Genomic DNA, 19,257 nt, shown 5'->3' with positions numbered 1-19,257 from the left:
CTCATCCCATCAGCCACACTGGCTCAAGGCTGCTGTGGCAGGAGTTCCATTTTCTCCCCAAGTGCTCCAGGAAAAGGTAATGTTAACAAGCATTTCTAGCTGAAATGGAACCTATAAAACGCTGTTGACCTGCAAAAGTTCACCCTTAATGCCCATTAATGCTATTAATGCCCAGCACAGGCAAATTCATCTTCCCTAATGTTTTGGGTGGAGAGCGCAGAGCGATGGGCTGGGGCCCCTGCAGAGGAATTTTAGCCAGAATTGTGCCAAAAAGCCTGTGTGGTACCCACAGGTGTTTTTGGGAAGCAGTGGGGCCACCCTGGATATCTCGGATGCCCCACTGGCTGCCACTCCAGGACAGACCTGATGGCAGCAGTGCAGGGCAGAGAATGAGAAGCAATCCAGAAAATCAGATCCATCCTTAAAAAACCCAGCCCAAACCCTGCCCAGCGTTTCTCTGCCCTTTGCCTGGGGCTGCCAGCATGGGGAACACGGGGCTGGGAAGGAGCTGGTGAGTTTTGGGCACAGGCCTTGGCCCAGGGGACGCTCAGGGGTTCAGGAAGGGACACGGAGCAGCAATGTGGGTGAGAAAAAGGATGAGCTGGTGATGCTGAATTTGATGCATTTCAAGATTTCCCTATGGACCTCCTGGCAGGCAGGTTGATGGTTTGAGACGTGCTTGAGGCTCCTCCCCGCAGCTAAAGCCATTTCCTTATCATCCTCTGGGCCCAGTGCTCTTCATGATTGAAGAAAATAAGCCAAGAATGCTTAGAGAGACCTAAAAATGGGGGGAAATCTGGAGAAAAGATGCTCAGGTGAGGACAGAAAAGGCATCTCCACCCCGTGCTGGCTCTCCGGCGCTTTTATGTAACGGAGCACGTGGCTCTCCACGTTCCTTGTGGGGCTGGACACGGGTTCTCTGAGTGCCAGGCTGGAGCATCTCCCTCAAATGATGTCAATCTTCACTGCACTAGCATTACAGCATCATAAAAAATTACAGAGCTGCTATTTTGGGTAGCAGCTCTCTCCGAGTCAGTGAATAAATGCAGCTCCATATGACTCACTCCGGGGGATTATTAATAGACACAAAAGCAGAATGCCAAAACCCCAGGAATATGCTCTGTTCCCACACTGAGCTTTCTAGCTTCTCACAGCAACTGCTCTTGAGAACTTTTTGTCTCAGAAATTAATATACAGACATATTAGAAGAATTGAAGATATAAATTTTCTGTTGAACTCGCACCTCGAAGGCTTTAGCAGGGGCTGTTCTGCAGGGATGAAGGATGGTTGCTCCAGGCCAGGCTCCATCTGGGATGGCAGAGCAGTGGGAGAAAGGGAGTCATTTCAAGAGGGAAGAATCACAGGCTTCTCCTTTTGCTGCCATGGGTGTCCACGATGCTGGTGTTGGAGTTGGCTTCTTATGAAGGAGGTTCACAGTCCCACACGTGTTGATGATGAAGATGATGATCCTGAGGATGATGATGGTAACTCTCCCATCTTCAAACTCAAAGTAAGCATTTCCCTGAATGTCATGGGTAGATGTGTGCAGCTAAATTGAAAAAAAATATGATTTTTCTATAAAGCAAAGACACAAACATCTTTGAATACTATCAACTTTCCCACTTGAAGTACCCTGAGCCTGGGGCTTCTTTCCCTTTGCCACAACAGTACAGTAACAATAACAGGAATTTCACTAGGGCCTTACCCAACTTTTTGATGCCTGATCTCCCCAACAACAATCAAATAAGGTGCCCTTCCAAAGCCATCCCTGAATTTCTTGTCTCCTCTTCCCCGAAATCCTACAGAATTAAACTAAACACAGAATGATTTCAGCCTGAAAAAGGAGAGTTGCCCAGCAGCACCAGGACCCAAAGCAGAGTCTTGCACTGTTCAGTTCTCCCAAAAGCATCTTCCATAAAGCCACATTGGCAGAAGTGCCATAAATCTGTGCTTTCTCAGTGAACACCCTAAAAACTGCCTGTACCACACAGTGACCTTGGCTGAGATCAAAGCTTTTGATTTTCCAGAGTGCAAGTGCCATTACTTACCCCCTGGGCTGGGGCTGCCCCAGACACGTAAAAGCTTCTTTAGCACAGGGATGTTGCTCAGACTCCCCAACACCCCACAAAGGACCTGAGTCAGGGCACTGGTTTCATAATCATGGAATCTCAGAATGGTTTGGACTGGAAGGGACCTTAAAAATAATCTTGTTCCATGGGCAACCTGGAACAAAGTTCCCTCCTGCCATGGGCAGGGACACCTTCTGCTATCCCAGCTTGCTCCAAGCCCTGTCCAGCCTGGCCTTGGACACTTCCAGGGATGCAGGGGCAGCCACAGCTTCTCTGGGCACCCTGTGCCAGGGTCCCAGCACCACGGTGGAACTGGAAACCACCCATTTTGTGCAAAGCCCATGTGACATTTGCTCTTTGACAGACACACACGTCACCCAGCCCCTCCTGTCCTGAAGGTCTGGAGTGTCAGCCAGGATGATCTGGAGTTGAGTCATTGCTAGCTCCAAACGAAAGTGACAGGAAATTACTGTTTTACAGACCCGGTAAAACTGAAATAGCTGAGAACAGAATATTTATCTCCAGGCCCATTCCCATGCGATGACAGCGATGTCTTCGGAGTTCAAACACGTCTCCCTGGTGCTTCACGGACCCCTTCGCTCCCGTCTCATCATCCAGAGTTCAAATCCTCTTGTCCTCTGGGGCCAGTCATCAGCCTGGCTGTTCTTACACCAAGAAAGAGGCACACCACAAACAATCCTGGGATTGTTAAAGCACTGCTGCTCCTGCTGTTTACAAGGGCAGGGAGAGGTGAGCCAGCCTGGAGCTGTGTGGCCCATCCGTGGCTACCAAGGGCTTGTGGCAGGGGAGGGCACAGAGATCCTGCTGGATCCTGGCAGGGAGACCCAATTCAAAAGGACCAAACCTCTGACTGAATGCAAGGGAAGGAATCAATGTTAATTGGGGGGTGGAAGGGGCTGGGAGGGGGCAGAGGTGAAGTGGAACTCCCAATAATTAAACAAGAGATACAACACAGCCCAAGGCTGAGCCTGGGGTCAGCAGCAGCTCCCCAGTTCCCCTCCCAGTGATGGGGCAGGCTCCAAGGAGGAAAACCAGCACCACTCCAAGGGCTCTGGACAAAGGAGAAAGCAGTTCAAGGGAAGAAGGTTGATTGCAAAACCCCTTCAACCACAATTTTCTCCAAGATCTCAGAATGATCTCATATTCCTGATGTGGAGCTCAGGAAATACTGCATCAACCTCCTAAAGAGAAGCTTGGGCCACAAATCACTTCCCTGGCACTTTGAGATGAGCCTTGAAATCCCATTTACAGCCAAGCAGAGCATACCAGATAAGAGCAAGCTCTCCTTCTCTTCCCAGCCTCCTCTATTCCACTGCTGAATGTATTTGAGCAGAGCAAAGCACTGGGGAGGCAGAGCCCCAAGGAGAGATGCATTTTCAGCCAGAGTAATCTGCTTGTATTATTACAGACCTTCAGCTGCCACATATATTTAGACTTCTAACAAACTCTGCCAGGATTTTGCAAAGGTGGAAGAATCCCAGCAGGTTCCAAACCTCCTGCCCACCCTACTGCCTCCCAGCCAGCAGCACCACAGCCTACCCAAATATTACCATCTACAGGTCCAGCAGGGAGGCTGGAACTCATCCAGAAGTCTAAAGCACCTGCTGCTGGTTGGAACACAAGCACAGGTAAGGTGGGAATTGCTTCTCCTCTCTCACAAAACGTCCACCGAAGTGCAGGTCTCCAGTACCACCAGCAGCAGCGAGGAAAATATTAAATACAGGAATTATTAAAACTAAGAGGTAGCTGAAAGACCACAACGTGTCAAACACAGTGTTTGTGTGGGACATTTACACACAAGATGTTCAGCACCTGGACAAGGAAACATTTCAAAACAACAGACCCAACCCCATCACTCCTGCACTACTGTGAAAGCTTTCCAAAGTGCTTTTCAGAGAAGGGTTTGTGGGAACAAGCCCCAGGACTCTTTATTAATTAAAGTGCTTTAAATAATTGAAATACACAGTCTCTCGAGTCTCCTAAGCGTAGTCACCTGCTCAAGAGCTGCCATAAATTATGGAAAAAAATCATATCCAGGAGGAGAGAGATCTCACCTTGAGGAATTCATCACAAAACCCAACGTCTGTAGCACTGAGAGATGCCACAGCCCCAGAACAGCGATGTGATGAGAGCGAGGCAGAGAAACTTTGTCTCCAGGGAGGCCAGGATGCTTGGGAGGGGCTGCCTGGCCAATGCAGCTGCTCAAATGAGCTGGGATTTAAGGAAATCAGAACTGGATGGTGGTTTTTGACCGTTAATGGGATACAGCTGAACATGCTGGACCCTGACACTGAGGTTTTACAGGGAAAGCTGTTGAAGCTCTTGGGTTGTCTGAATCCTGGAACACAGCAACCACTGGGCTCAGACTGAGGCAGCCAGGGGCCTGGGCAGCCTGCAGAGCTGAGGAACAGCTTCTGCCTTTAGGGAACAGGCTGATGTGCAGCCTCACAGCTGCTGCCTGGAAAGCTGCTCCTGCTGGAGCAGCCCTTCAGGACAACTGCCAGGTCTGTCCCCAGTGCTCATCCCCAAAAGCCAAAGGTAAATCCAGTGCAGGGATGGCAGCAGAGGGAGCTGGGCTTTCTGGAGATATCCCAGGTACAGCACAGTACTTATGGGGAATGAAATCTTCTGATGTGGACTGTCCAGCCCCACTCAGAGCCAACATTCAGGGAAAGTCAAGAAATTCAGCAGTAACTTAGAGATTTGCAGAGCTCACAGGTGATCTCTGAGGGGCTTAGATCCTTTAAAGGGATCTGATTTTCAGAAAGCCCAGTGAAAAATGGCCAATATTTGGGCTGAGTGCCCCACTCAAGTGTCAGCCACATCCTAGGAGATGCTCTTAATGCACCCTCAGTCTGGTCCACACCCATCCCACAAATGAAATCAACACAGTGACAGCAAACTACACTGACAAAGCTGCTCCACTGGGTGCAGTGCAAACCCTGCCCTCATATGGCATCAAAGCTGGAAGAAGTATCAGCACAGGTAACAATCTTCTTTGAAATAATAAATACAAAAACTATATTTTTTCCTTTTTTTTAACTCATGACAGCATTTGATAAAAATATTACATCTGCTTTTGAGAAGGTAATATCCTCTCCATTTAATATGGAAAAATAAACTCTACAGGACACACAACACATCCCCCCAATTGGCACAGAGCTGCTTTAAGAGACCAGATCCACAAGACACATCAAGGCAGAGGAGAGGTTTGGTCTTCCTTGTCCCCATACTCTTAAAACATTGTGTTGTAGGAATGGTAAAAGACAAGAATACATAAAAACAGTAAAATGTTTATTTTCTTAGAAAAAAAGAGATTCAAAATGATTGTGATCACACTCCCATTCGTGCTCAGCAAAGCCAATACTGCAAGCTTAGTCCTTGATTAAGATACCTTTTAAATGAAACTTTTTTTCCTCTTAAAATACAAGTTCCTGCTCCTGTATCACTTCCAGTATTTCAGTGATAACATGCTTTTAATGGATAACAGTTTCTCAGCTTCTTCCCAGCTGAGAAACAAGGCCTGCCATGGCAAAAACATCCCATCTCCAAAGCCTGGAATCACCAGCACTAACAAGCACTCTGGCCCCAACACGGACGGACACACAGCTCAGGGGTGTTTCTTAGATGTTGGATGTTCACTTATGGAAGCTTGGTGTAACACTACCTCATCTGATAGAAAACGGGCCAGAAGCCTCAATAAAATCAACAACGTCTTTTGGATTAACTTTTAAGGATTTGCTGCGTATCTGGACACAGAAAAAAGTGAGAAGTTGCAACAAGTTTTAACTAGCAGCAACAAAAACAGTTCCTTACGAGTTCTTAGCAATATTCCTCATGTGTTCATTAGGAAACACTGTAACTGAATGGAGCATATAATGTGGAAATGGTCTTCTTCTGTTATGGAGTGCTGTTCACTCGAGCAGACGTCCCAAGGTTGTATCCAGAAGGCTGGGTTGGATCTATTTACACTGGAGGTGCTCCTGGGGCGAGCGCAGAGCTGGCACTATGTGACATCCTCCTCCTCTGAACAGTAGTCACGACCCTGCAGGGACAAAGGCCAGGCTGTTGGTACTTAGAGACAGCACACAGGAATAAATCCAGGCAACACTTACTGAGAGCAGTTCTCTGAAATTGGGGGGTTTAAATTCACAGCTGGGTAGAAACCTCAGACACAGGGAATTTGCAGGAAACCAGGATAGGAGCCACTTCCCTTTCTGTCACTATTAATCTCATAAACATCATCCCCCATATAGTGAATTCCAGGTCCAACAAACTGATTTACAAACCTGTTTTATGTAAAGATCCACCCTGATGGACACAGCCCTGAGATTTGTTGTGAAAGGATAATCTCCGAGGCAAAAGCAACAAAGCAGATAATCCTATGAGCAACACAAGGCAGCTGCTGTGAACAAGAATCCCTCATCTGATAACCCCAGCAAAAGTTTAACCCCAGAGCAAAAGATGCCATTTGTATTGAAATTATGCTTGTGCTATGGGGGATTCAGCCTAAGCTTCACAAAAGATGGATTTATTATCAGACCCATCATGTTATGCCTTTTATCCCATCCCAAAGGTGTGGAGCAGCATCTCTCTGGGTATTTCCCTTGGGATGGCATGGAGAAGGCACATCCCATCCCTCCCTACCCAGTTCTTGCAGAGCAGCAGGAAAGGACCTGCTGGGAGCCACTGTCCTTGTCTCCCTACACAAAACCAGCTGGAGCTGAGCTGCTCAGCACAAGCCACCCAGGGGATCTTGCATCAAACAACTGCCTCAAGTGCAGGACCCAAAATCTCAACCTCTGGGCTATTTCCCGTTGTTCCTGTGTGCTGGGTGTGTCACCTGAGCACCTGGAGAAGGAGAGCCAGAAAGACAAAAAAAAAAAGGGAGAGATGTTTTGTAGGAGTGATCAGTTTATTTGGGACACACAGCTGGGCTGCACATCTGGAATAAAGGCTCCAAAACGTCTCTGCAGTCCCAGTGCTGGAGCCCAGACCCAGGAATGTGCAGCGCTCTGACACTCCCTGTGGCCCAGCACTGAGAGCAGAAGGGTTTTCTAAGTTAAAATAACCCCCAAGAGACTTATCAGCCCAAATTCCAACTCAGCAATCATTGACCCAGAAAGAAAGGGGGGAAAAATACATTTTTTGAACTAAAAGCTGTAACTCAAAAAGAAGGGACACTGAAATTCTTTGCAGTGAAGCACAGGTCTATCAGTTTTCTCCAGGCCAGGGACCACATTTGGGCAAATCCAGGAGACTGAACTGGTGGTGACAAAGGCTTTGTCCAAAATGCTTCAGAGCTGTGAAAGGCAGCAGCAGAGACTGAGGGCTGAGCTCAGGGCATTTTCAGGACATCCCTTTACGTGCTCAAGAGAAGCCCCATGGCCCAGCACTCCCCACTGGTGGCCATTAAAGCCCCAAGCAGACCCAAATCTGACAGAAAAAAAGCCATCCTGCACTTTTCCCCTCCTACTCCTCCTGCTGTTCTCCTGCCTCTGGGTTTGCTCCATGGATGCCAAGGAACTGCTCCAAACCAATGTGCTGAGCAAGTCCCAGCCATGGTACAGACACACCACCTCCCACCAAGGCCTGAAGGCCACCAGGAGCTGGGATGGTCCTCCCAGACCTGTCACTTCCATCTGCACACTGCTGGGGATGGGGACACATCCGCATCATTCTGGTGGCCTGGCCAGCTCAGGTGATGCCCACACTGCGGTGAATCCCAAAGGTGCCCAACAGAGCTTTGGTATACACGTTACACCCCAAATTTCTGTCAGTAATAACAAGCTCAGCATCGCTCAGGAAGATCAGAGAAGCAATAAAGTGCCCTGCTGTCACAGCCTGCCCCACTGCACCAGAAATCCAAGACAAGGGTTGTGCCCTTGGTGCTCCTTTGGAGGGCTGCCACTGCCTGGTGGCAGAGGAAAGGCAGCTTCAGCCACAATCCAGTGGAATACTTTAAAATGTCCATTTTTGGCCTGTTGGTTGTTTCAGAGATGTCTGCCAGATGCTGGAAGAGATGATCCCTTGATCACTGAGAGGCTGCAGTGCTTGAGATGGGGCTGGGAACACCTCATGGGAAATGGTCAGCTAAGAGCTAGCAGAAACCACACCGCTCTAGTGGAGTGTCCCTGCCAGCTGCAGGGGTTGACCAGGTGGCCTTTAAAGGTCCCTTCCAACCCAAACCACTCTCTGATTCTACAGTTCCATCATTGGCAATCAAATTCTGTCCAGGGGAGCAGGTTCCTACATCCAGAGGAGCCAGAGGCACAGAGCAGGTGCCTACTAACAGGAATGTATGGCCAGCCATGGACTAAGTAAGTTGTGGGTTCAACCTGCATGGGCCAGTCACTTAAAAGCTGGACTCAATGATTCTTGTGGGTCCCTTCCAATTCTGTGATTTCTGAGAAGTTTTAATGATTTAAAGTGTAAATTAACTATGTTGAGGAAGATGAGAACTGTAATATGTGCCTCCAAGTCCAGCTAATCCCTGAGGAATCCCACCTCCCACCTCTGCAGTTTCAAAATACAACTGTCAGCTTTTGTAGACATCCACAGAACACCATAAGTGTTTCTAATTGAGTGTGTGGATTCAAGATAAATTAAAAAGCAGCCTGATGTTCTTTTCCTGCTGCCTGCACCCAAACCAGAAGGGCTCATCCCCCATCTCTCCCCTTGCTGCACCTCCAAAGTGCTCCCCTCCTGGGGATGCTCATGATTTCCTTTTAGGGAATAGAGAAAGAAAGAACTTGCAGGAAAAAGGCCTTTTCCCCATTGTGTGGGTGACAGGCCAATAAACAACCTGGCTCAAGGGCCTCTTGTGCCTGAGCACTGGGCCAGGCAGGGGAGGGACAGGAGGATGGGGATGGAGGGGAAGCAGGGGAGGGAGAGGAGAGAGAAGAGGCAGAGGAGGGAGAGGTGGGAGGAGAGGAGAGGGAGGCAGGAGAGGCAGAGGATGGAGGGGGCCAGGAGCTGCAGCCCTTTCTCCCGTGGGCTCACGGGGCTGGGGACACAGTGGCCCCTCTGAGGGCCCGGCCGGGACCCCTTTCCATCAGGCTGGTTTTGTTTACAGGGCTCTCAGAAAGGACGGGAAGAAAATGCCGGGAGGCGGCACTAAATCACTGCATACTGCGCTGGTTTTGTCCCTCTCTCGTTTTGTTAGGGAAAAATCAATGGAGTCATTAAGAGCAATCCACTTTGCTAATGAGTTCAGCCCAAGCAGCGTGCCCTGGCTGGCAGGGGCTGTTCCCAAGGGCACTCCCTGGCTCCATCCCACCCAAGGATGCTCGGTGCCCTCTCCCTGCTGCCATGCCCATCACCACGGAGGGATGCAGGAGCTGCTGCCGGGCATCCTGTTCTCCCAGCAGCTCCCGAGGCCAGGGGAGTGCACTGGGGGAGAAATCCCTGCACACCCACCCCAGCTCAAGCAGTGCTCAAACAGCTGACCCATAGTGACATCCCCCATGAGATGGCAACACCGTGTCCCGGGCTCGGGGCTCCCATCAGAGCTCACAGCAACACATCTCATTTTGTAAGCTCACTTTTGTCCATGAGCACGTTTGCATTGTGATTATTTTTTACAAACCACTGTAGCCACTGTAGAGTTTATGATAACAGGACCAGTGATGGTTTTCCTCTGGTACAGCTGCCCAGGATTGTTTTGCCATGGGCCCTTTTGAACCAGAAAGCCAGAAGTGCTTCTCTTGTGGGGTTACAATCCCCAGATAATCCCAGGAATTGCCTGTCAATTGTTCCATTACCCCTCAGCCTTTTGCCTACAGGGAGGCAGTGGCTTATACTCCAGCAATAACATGCACTTCAAGGAGATAATTCCTCCAGATCACTGTACTGCTCCATGCAGGATTCAGAGACAGAAGTTGTTTTCCCAAACATTTTCCAGGACAGCCACCATCAAGATGTTTTTGCTAGCAAGCACTAAATGGGTAATTTTTTTCACTGTCAGCACTTTGTATGTTATAGCTTTTCATTTCTATTTCTATTTATTTCATGCAAGCCCTGATGGGACAGGGCCCCTTCAAGACAATGGATTTGAGCTTGCAGGGCTCTGCCCAGGATCAACTCTGCTCTGAGCCACCCTGTGCAGTTCATGGAATCCCAGAAGGGTTTGAGTGGGAAGGGACCTTAAAGCTCATCCCAGTGCCACCCCTGCCATGGGCAGGGACACGTTCCACCAGCCCAGGCTGTTCTGAGCCCCATCCATCCTGGCCTTGGGCACTTCCAGGGATCCAGGGCCAGCCACAGCTTCTCTGGGCACGCTGTGCCAGGGCCTGCCCACCCTCACAGGGAACAATTCCTTCCCAATATCTCATCCAACCACCCTCTGGCAGTGGGAAGCCATTCCCCCTTTTCAAATGATACTCCAGGCCCCTGTCCCAAGTCCCTCTCCAGCAACAGGTCTATGTCCTTCCTGTGCTGCCATTTCTTTTCAGAGGGTAATGTGGAATTTGCATGGAGCCCTGTGAAATCAGGGTCCAAAAAATTTGAGATGTAGAAAGAAGAAAAAAACAACCAAAGTCTGGAGAAACTTTAGGAGAGACAGGTTAATTCTTCATTGTGTGTTTCACTGCAAATCTTTTTCTGTCCAAATGCAACATCTGACTAAATTAGACCTTGATGTATCAGATTGGAGAGAACCCAGGTCATTAATTTACTTGCCTGAATACCAGCACAAATGGCCTGATACCAGGACATGTTTCTATTTTCTTAATCAGAGCTGATAGTTCAAAACCAGATTTATCCCACCACAGTGGGAGTGCAGTGATTGTCCCAGTCCCAGCTGCAGCCAGTGGAGCCCATTTCTCCTCTGCTGGGCACAGCACATCTCAGATTTATCCAGCAGCAGCAGAGCTTCCTTTAGGAGGGAAGTTCTCTGCTTCCTTCTCTGCTCTCCAAAGCCATTTTTCTGTGTATTTCTGCCTTCATCTCTCAGGTCAAGCAATTCACTTGTACTCCTGACCCACATCTTTCTAATTTACTCCAGGGAACGCTCTCCTCGAGCTTAATTGCTGCTATTACCTGTTGCTCATCCTCCACTGGAATATATTTCTGTGATTTCAGGCTAATTTTCACTCAATGATGATAATGCTGACAGCAGATGAGCTGCCTCCTTCCCACTGCCTGTCTCTGTTCCATTTCCCCCAGACTCTGGAACACTTGTGCTTTTTGTCTCCCAGAGCAGAGCCCGTGACTCTACTCCCAACAACCTCAGTGAGTGGGAAGCCCCAGGAGGACTCGCTGCAGCTGCTGCCAGATGTTGGGAACATTTCTGAGCCTGCTCTGCCACCACTCAGGGCCTTGTGCTGCACACAGGCCCTTGGTCTTCCCCTTTGCTCTCCTCTCCATGGTCTGCCACAGGTCAGAAAGTGTTTGGACAAGGCTTTCAGGCACGTGGTGGGATCTTTGGGGCTGTCCTGTGAGTTGGACTCCATGGTCCCTGTGGGTCTCTGCCAGCTCAGGATATTCTAACTACAGCTACAGTAGTACAGTAACTACAGCTTCTTGTGCTGCTGACTGCTCAGCTCTCTCCAGCTGCTCCCAGTCTCCCATCTAACCTCTAGCTCTGGGTTCTCATCCATCTTGGGAGTATTTTTACCTCAAATTCTCATGTTTCTGAAAGGACTGGGTTGACTCCAGCAGAACCAGTATCTCAGCCTACATTGGAGGCTGACTTCCAGATTCTCAGTCAGTCCTACCCCAGCCCTCATCCCAGTATTTCTTCCTTCCAGCAAACCCTTTGAATGGCATTACCACCACCACCACCACAGGCAGTTCTGTACCTGCCAGCTCAGCTCCAGCTCCTGAAGCAGGGACAGACTCACTCAGAGACAGAGCAGATGTCCCCCTCTGAACGACTCACAGCGTTTTGACACTGAATTTTGGTAGACAGAAGCTCCATGCTTCATGACATTCTGGTTTTTACCTTTGGGTGACATTTGCAGGAGGCAGTGCAGCTTTGTAGGGGCAGCCAGGAATGCAGTACTGGGGCAGGACTTCCAGAGAAACTCTCCAGAATGTTTCAGTAAGGCTTTTTTTGATCTCCAGGACTCACAGACACTTCCTCTTTGCAGCTGACGAAACACCAGCCTGTGCTCTTTCACACTCTGGCTGCAGGAGTTTCATTGCACAGAATGGCTGTGCAGGTCCAAGGCCCCACCACGTAATGCTCCTGCCTAATGCTCTCATGTCTGAGCTGTTTTGGGCACTTGGATTTGGTGACCCAGAACCCCTGGGGATCTCAGTGGAGCTGAGGGTGTTTTGCTCCTGACTGGAGAGATGTCTGCAGCACAGCCCACGGAGTCTCCATCACAAATCCAGAGCCACGGTAACCATGGGAACACCACAAGGTTTGGGACCTCACCAGCCACAGGCAACACCCCCCCCACGTCCACAGGCTTTGTCAGCTGCCACTGATACAATCCTTCTAAATGTCTGACTGCTGTCCTCCATCTCCCTGGAGAAGGGACTGAAAATGCTATTTAAGGATCAGACAAAACCCCTTATATTTTCCAATCTTATTTGGCATTTGTGACAACACCTAGAGAAAAATGCATTCCGAGCAAAGATAAATTAAAACCCCCCAAACTTCTCTAATGAAGACTATTTCCTCAGGCACAGGAAGTCCCCAGGGAACACAAATCCCACATTCAGCTGCACATTAACTCCTGCCAATCCCATCAGCTGTCAGCAACTTTGGTCTCTTTGACAGATAAACTGTGGATTTCCTCTGAACAGACAATCTCTCGATCCCAAAGATAAATTATCCCCAAGATAAATGAGCCCTGGAGATCACCTGGGAACATCTCAAAGTGGATCCAAACAGCTCCAACCACAGGAGACAGGGTCAGCTGCACCTCAGCATGGTAGCTGGGGAATGAGGGGTTAGTGCCCTGCCACTGACCTTGGGAACAAAAATTAACCAAAATGCATAATTAGATGCAGCCTGATGGCGTTGTCTGGTCTGCAGATAAGATACATCTTTGGAAAATCCATTTTACTGGAGATTCAGTGCTCAACATTATGAAAGGTGATGATGTCCAGGAAAAGCATCTGAATATTCATAGAGTGAATGCATTTACTCAAAGGAGATATAGCTGTATTATGGCTATGTAGAAATTCTACCTTTAAATGCATTAGCTTACATAAAATCCTCACTTTTACTCTTCCCTTTAATGTCTTCTTTTGTTTTCATAATTTTTATTTTTTAAGAGGAAAGTAACAAATGTGTTGCTTGGGACAAATACAAGATGCACCCACTGCAGCACTCTGACTCCTAGGACCAGGAGTGCTGGCAAAAAACCCAGAAGTTCAGAGCCATGCAAGTAAAAATTTCCCTTCCACTCTGCAACCCAACATGACAACTTAATAGAATAGAACAGAACAGAAAATAACAGAAGACTAGACTAGACTAGAAGTATTTCATTTTGAGGGCACCTACAATCATCAACTGCCTGAGCACTTCAGGGCTGATCAGAAATTACAGAATGTTGTTAAGGGCATTGTCCAAATATCTTGAACACTGACAGGCCTGGGGCATCCACCAGCTCCCTGGGAAGCCTGTTCCAGTGTCTGACTTCCCTTTCCATAAAGGAATGCTTCCTCATATCCAGTCTGAAACTGGGAGTACAAACTGGTACTCAGTGTACTGCTGATCAGTAATCAGTATCAGCACAAATTAGTTCCTCAGTGCACTGCTACTGAGGAAGCAAATATTTAATATAAAGTATTTAAACAAGATGCACAACCCCAAAATAGGCAGTGTAAAGAGTAAATTGGTGTGTGAGAATCAGCCCCCCCATTAGCCACTCGAGCTGTGCTCCAGCTCCTTCACTGCTGTCTCACAAAGAAGCCAAGGGTGTCATTTAAAAGCTTTCTGAAACACACAAAAGCTGCTCTCAGGACAGCTGAGATATGCAAAGAATTATTCATCCTCTTCTTCAAAACATCTCCAGCACCATTATTTCACTGGCACAGCCCTGGGGCAGGGTTACCCATGCTTACAGCCACACCATCCCTTGGAGCCAGTGGCTATTTCAAGGAGATTCAGCAAGAATTCCTGGGGTATCCCAGCTACTACACCATTAACACTCCAGCTGTCTCCCAGTGAGATGCAAAATCAAATCAGCAATGATCTAAAATCCCACTTTGCTCTTCACTTTTACCCAGCATGTATATCCTGGACATCTGAGTTAGCCTGCCATGAATCCCAGCTGGTGACATTCCCACAAAACAAAGGATTCTCTCAAGTACCTCCTGCAAACTCTACACCCTCCTGGTCTTCTTTGCATTTGAACTATCAAACCAAGGAGCTGGAAGGGAAATCTTGGGCCAGACCCCTCCAAATCACGGAGAACACAGGGAGCTGCAGCAGGCAGGTCCCTGTCCTCCCCACGAAGCTGTGCCCGCCCCTGAGGGCGACTGGATGTTCACATTACTGTGTCTTACCTTTTCAATTTTTTCATCAAGCATTCTGAAGAACTCTTGTTGGCTTTCGGAGATGTGCATGCTGGAAGGCAAAGGAACAGTATCAATACCAACAGGATTTCTTCCATTATAAAACAGCCCAGGGATGTTGAGGGGCCCAGCTGTCAGCTTCCACCACCATGAAAAATAAATCACTTTATGCTTTCCTCTGCAATGTCAATTTTTAGTCTTTTTTTCCCCCTATTTTTTGTTTGCCCACGAAAAATTACTGCTTTTAGTTCTGTGTACATGTGCAACACTTGGGGTGGTAACTGGGATGGATCCACATACATCCAGAGGAGACTGTTCCCTTTTCCAGGCTGACTGCAGAAGTTGATAGCACAGTACCTCTCCCTCTGAGAGGGAGAGTGAGACTCCCTCTCCTTCAGGACAGGAGGTTCTCCAGGACTGCCAACTTCACCAGCACAGAATGAGACACACACAACATGAAGTTAAAGACTGTGTCCCCTTGTCCTGCCACTTGTTATGGGGAGAAGAGACTGACAACTGCTACAGCCTCCTGTCAGGAGCTGTGCACAGCCAGAAGGTCCCCCTGGAGCCTCCTTTTCTCCAGGCTGAGCCCCTTTCCAGCACCCTCAGCCACTCCTGGTGCTCCAGCCCCTTCGCTTCAACTAATTCTTCAGCACCAAGAGGCTCAGTGATATGATTTTGCATTAGTAAAGAGGGCTGGAAAATACTCTTTTTTCTTTGTCTGTAAAACGCTGATGGTCACACAAGACCACAGGTCCTTCCCCATGGGGAACTTGCAAGCTAAAAACACAGAAAGGATGAGGAGACAAGGGTGAGGATGGATGTCAGGTGGTATTTGGGGGATGGTGAGAGCCTCTTTCCTGCAGGAGTAACACCCCTCCAGGAAGGTGAGGCTGGAGCATCCTCTGGACCCACAGCAGGGAGGAGCACTGGGCTCCCAGGCAGCTGGGGAAATGTGCCAGGGACTCCATGTGCAACACAAAAAGATGCAAAAAGGGGAGGATGGGGACCGGAGCCAGCGGTGACAGTGCTGCCAAACGGTCAGAAGGACACACAGCTCTTGGAGATTTGCCCCAGCACAGAAAGCTGGCTTGGCTTGCTGAATTCCCAGCCTTCCCCTCTTCCTCAGTGATCCTTTCAGCTGGAATGAGTTAATGCTCTCCCCAAGTGCCCCACAACGGGCTGCACTTCCCCACAAAGCTCAGCATTGAGCCCTCCCTGCTATCGGCTGAACGTATACAAAGATCTGCTTATGTGGGACATAAATGAAGCTCAGTTCACACGAGGAGGGCTCAGAAATGGCATTAAAACCTAAAGCTGGTGATTCAGGAGCAGGAACAATTCACTTTTCAGTGGTTGAGGGAGTTCCTGTCCCCAGCTGTCTGCCCGTTCCTCAGCTTTCCACCTCCACCTCAGATGGGGAAGTGATGCTTTTTTTGGGACAGCTGACCCCATCACCTGCATAGTCAGATGCCTTGGAGAGGGATTTTAGAGCAGTGCAGCCCTTTTTGAGTAGGCAAGTGCTTGAAAAATACTCTTGCCTTTACAACATCATAAATCCAGTCTCTAATAAAATGAGGTAATACTGTAGTGACTCACCCCAACCATAATTCATAAGAGAACTAAAAGAAGGCAGGGGAAGAAAAAAGGAGTATTGTGTAGTCATATCCCTGAAAATTCCCACAGGATAATTCTACAGATCTGGTCTAGTGGAAGGTGTCCCTGCCCATCGCAGGGAGCTTGGGTTAGCTGATTTTTCATGTGCCAACCCAAACCATTCTGAGAGTTTGTGATTTGGCAGGGTAAAACTGGTCTGAAATAACCACTTTCATTTGATGCTGCAGGCTGCTGTCACTCCCTCGGTTATGAACTTGTCCCAGGGTACTTGGTGGGTGTTTTTGATCATTCAAGGTGTCAGGGGGGTGAGTTTGGTGATGAACACACAGAGCAAGTGCCTGTGAGGCTGGGCAGGGGGAAGTCCTGAAGGTGTGGCAGGTACCAGGACTGGGTGTAAAGAGGAAGGACCAACTCTTCTCCCTTTGCCAAAGACCCCCATAAAGCTATTGCTGGCTCTCTACATCCCCTGGTTTTGAAGTCCAGGGCTCTGGATGGAAAAATCTAAATCCTCCTGCAGGGGGAAGAGCCCTCACAATCTTACTTTTCAGCTGGCATCAAAATATTGTCAAATAATTGTAAAGTAACAAATTTATAATTTGGTACTTAGCCCATGTTTTGTTTAGAAGTAACATCCATTGTACCAGAACAGTACTGTAAGATGCATCTAATGATCTATCTGTTAATTTCTGCTCTTCCAGCTGAGCAGACCTTTTCCACCCAATGCCACCCCAACTTGCAGGCAGAATTAGCATGGTTTTTAGACCATAAACCTTAAAAAAATATTGTACATTGTAACAGCTGTTTGCTGACTTGGCAATTAGCAACTCAAACACATGTGCCCACTTTATAAACAGAAATGCAGTGGCAGGTTGGGCAAACATGGGAGAATCTACCCAACAACCTTATGTTACATTCTGCACCTCTCTGGGAAGTCTCCTCATTTTGCAGGTCTGTGACAGAATTATTTATCTCTGTCAATGCAATGTAAAAAACAGGCTTTTTGGTCAGCTCTGATTTCTGCAGGGACTTTTCAAACTACGGTTTTATGAAGGAATGGAAGCCCTGGCCTCATGCAATTCCTCTGCTGTGGATGTACCAAAAGATGACCCATCAAAAGAACAGCCCTTTTTTATCCCAAAGTAATCAGCCTCATGTTAGAGCATGTTAAATACATCTCTGACCCTGCTGGGAAGGACTGAGCCACAATAATGAAGTACAGCTTTGCTGAAGTGTGCTTCTACCTCCACCTCCCTACCATGTATTTCTTTGCAATTACATCCAAAGCACTTGGCTTTTCCCTTTGAAAAGAGGCTGAATTACACTGTCAGATGATTAGGAAATAACTGCAGTTTCCAGACTTGAAATAGTGCTCAAAACACTTGATAGGCAGCAAGTTTAAGCGCCCTGAGGGCAGGGCACAAGGAACAGCATTTCCACTGGTGTTCAAAACCCAAATCACAAACCTTTATCACTTTTTCTTCACGAACCCAATATGTGGCTCTGTGTAATCAGTTATTCCTCAGCCAATTAGTGATTAAAATGTAACAGAAAAGAAATTGCTTACTACTATCAATAACCAGCTCTGCCACAGGAGGCAAATATTTCATGTAACACTGACTGACTCCAGGCAGAGCACGGGCACAGAACTGCCAACCAAGCAAGGAAGAACAACCTTCATTTTAACAGCCTGACCATTCCCAGTCCCTGGCAGAACAGCTGCTAATCTACACCAGGAGCTAGCAAAAACCTCCCTGGGACTGACCCACTTGTATTTAGGAACACCAGTGGATATAGAGAAGTTTGCTCTGTGTAAGTTGTATAGAAAGCTGAGAAATAGCACAGGGTCTTCTGTTGGGCACAGCAGCATGCATCTCACCTTTTCTCAAGTCCTGCATCTCTGCTGTGCAAAGGAGAGGATGCTTCCCAGTCTTGGGACACAGGTGATCTTACCTCTAGTACTTAACTCAGCATGACTTTAGGGCTGCTGGGTCATTTGGTCTTTGGCTAGGCAGTAATTGTGAACCTCACAGACACTGCTTGTGTTTATTTGCATTATGATTTAAACAACAGAAATTGAACTTACTTTGCTCTGGGTTGATGTACTAATCCTGGGATCTCTTTATTAGATTTAAGTCTTGTGTTTGAACTGGCACTTTTTTCCTGAAACACACAAAATCACACAACAGCATCAGTATTTATTAAGCACACAGAGGCGACAGGCATTTGTCATAAAGGTGTCACACCCAGCTGGGTCCAGGCTCAACTGAATGAGAAAAGCTCAGCAAAAATAAAATTAAAGATAACACAGGAGATGAAATGACCCCAGGTGGGCAATTTCTAAACACCCTGGGCTTGGTGGCATGTGGAATTGCCTCTGGGTCACTGGATGAAATCCAGGGATCAAACTCCACGCTGGCTGGTAACTCTCCAGCGGTCCATGGAAAATGGGGGGTGCTCATAGAAATCAATAACAACACCAGCCCCCACCTGCACCAGAGCAAGGCAAAGCACTGGGAAGGCACTCCCAGAGTCACCCAGCACCCCCAGGCTGGCTCAGAACAGGGTGGGGAAACATCAGCAGCAAGGAACTGTCTGCAGGAGGAAGTACATGTCCGATGTGCCGGGGAAGAACATCAACTGCTCAGCCACAAAACTGGGCACAAGGGGCCCAAAGAAGCAAATCAGCTCTGAAGATCCCCAAAATTAGGATGTGGGGCTGCTGGAGAGAGTCCAGGAAAGGCTACAGAGATGTGCAAAGGCTGGAGCTCCTCTGCTCTGGAGCCAGGCTGGGAGAGCTGGGGGTGTTCATCTGCTGAAGAGAAGGCTCTAGGGACACCTCAGGGCCCCTTCCAGTGCCTAAAGGGGCTCCAGGAGAGCTGGAGAAGGATTTGGGACAAGGGATGGAGGGAAAAGACAAGGAAAAATGGCTTCTCTCTGCCAGAGGGCAGGGTCAGATGGGACACTGGAAGGAATTGTTCCCTGTGAGGGTGGTGAGGCCCTGGCACAGGGTGCCCAGAGAAGCTGTGGCTGCCCCTGGATCCCTGGAAGTGCCCAAGGCCAGGCTGGATGGGGCTTG

The 19,257-nt window shown here is 48.3% G+C and overlaps 1 protein-coding gene across 2 annotated transcripts in view; it reads right to left on the bottom strand.

Moving 5' to 3' along the window:
- Positions 1–5,363: 5,363 nt before the first annotated feature.
- Positions 5,364–19,257, bottom strand: part of C8H1orf21 (chromosome 8 C1orf21 homolog) — a 105,550-nt gene continuing 91,656 nt past the window's right edge. For both annotated transcript variants that reach the window (XM_030279462.4, XM_072932693.1), the window contains exons 4-6: positions 18,265–18,341; positions 14,556–14,616; positions 5,364–6,135 (exon numbers count right to left, since the gene is read on the bottom strand). In XM_030279462.4, the coding sequence (XP_030135322.1) occupies positions 6,097–6,135; positions 14,556–14,616; positions 18,265–18,341 (177 nt within the window). In that variant the 3' untranslated portion in view covers positions 5,364–6,096. The remainder of the gene's footprint in view (positions 6,136–14,555; positions 14,617–18,264; positions 18,342–19,257) is intronic.

The sequence above is a fragment of the Taeniopygia guttata genome, chromosome 8, assembly GCF_048771995.1.
Source record: "Taeniopygia guttata chromosome 8, bTaeGut7.mat, whole genome shotgun sequence".
Classification (NCBI taxonomy): Eukaryota; Metazoa; Chordata; class Aves; order Passeriformes; family Estrildidae; genus Taeniopygia; species Taeniopygia guttata.
This window is presented reverse-complemented; position numbering and strand designations above follow the sequence as displayed.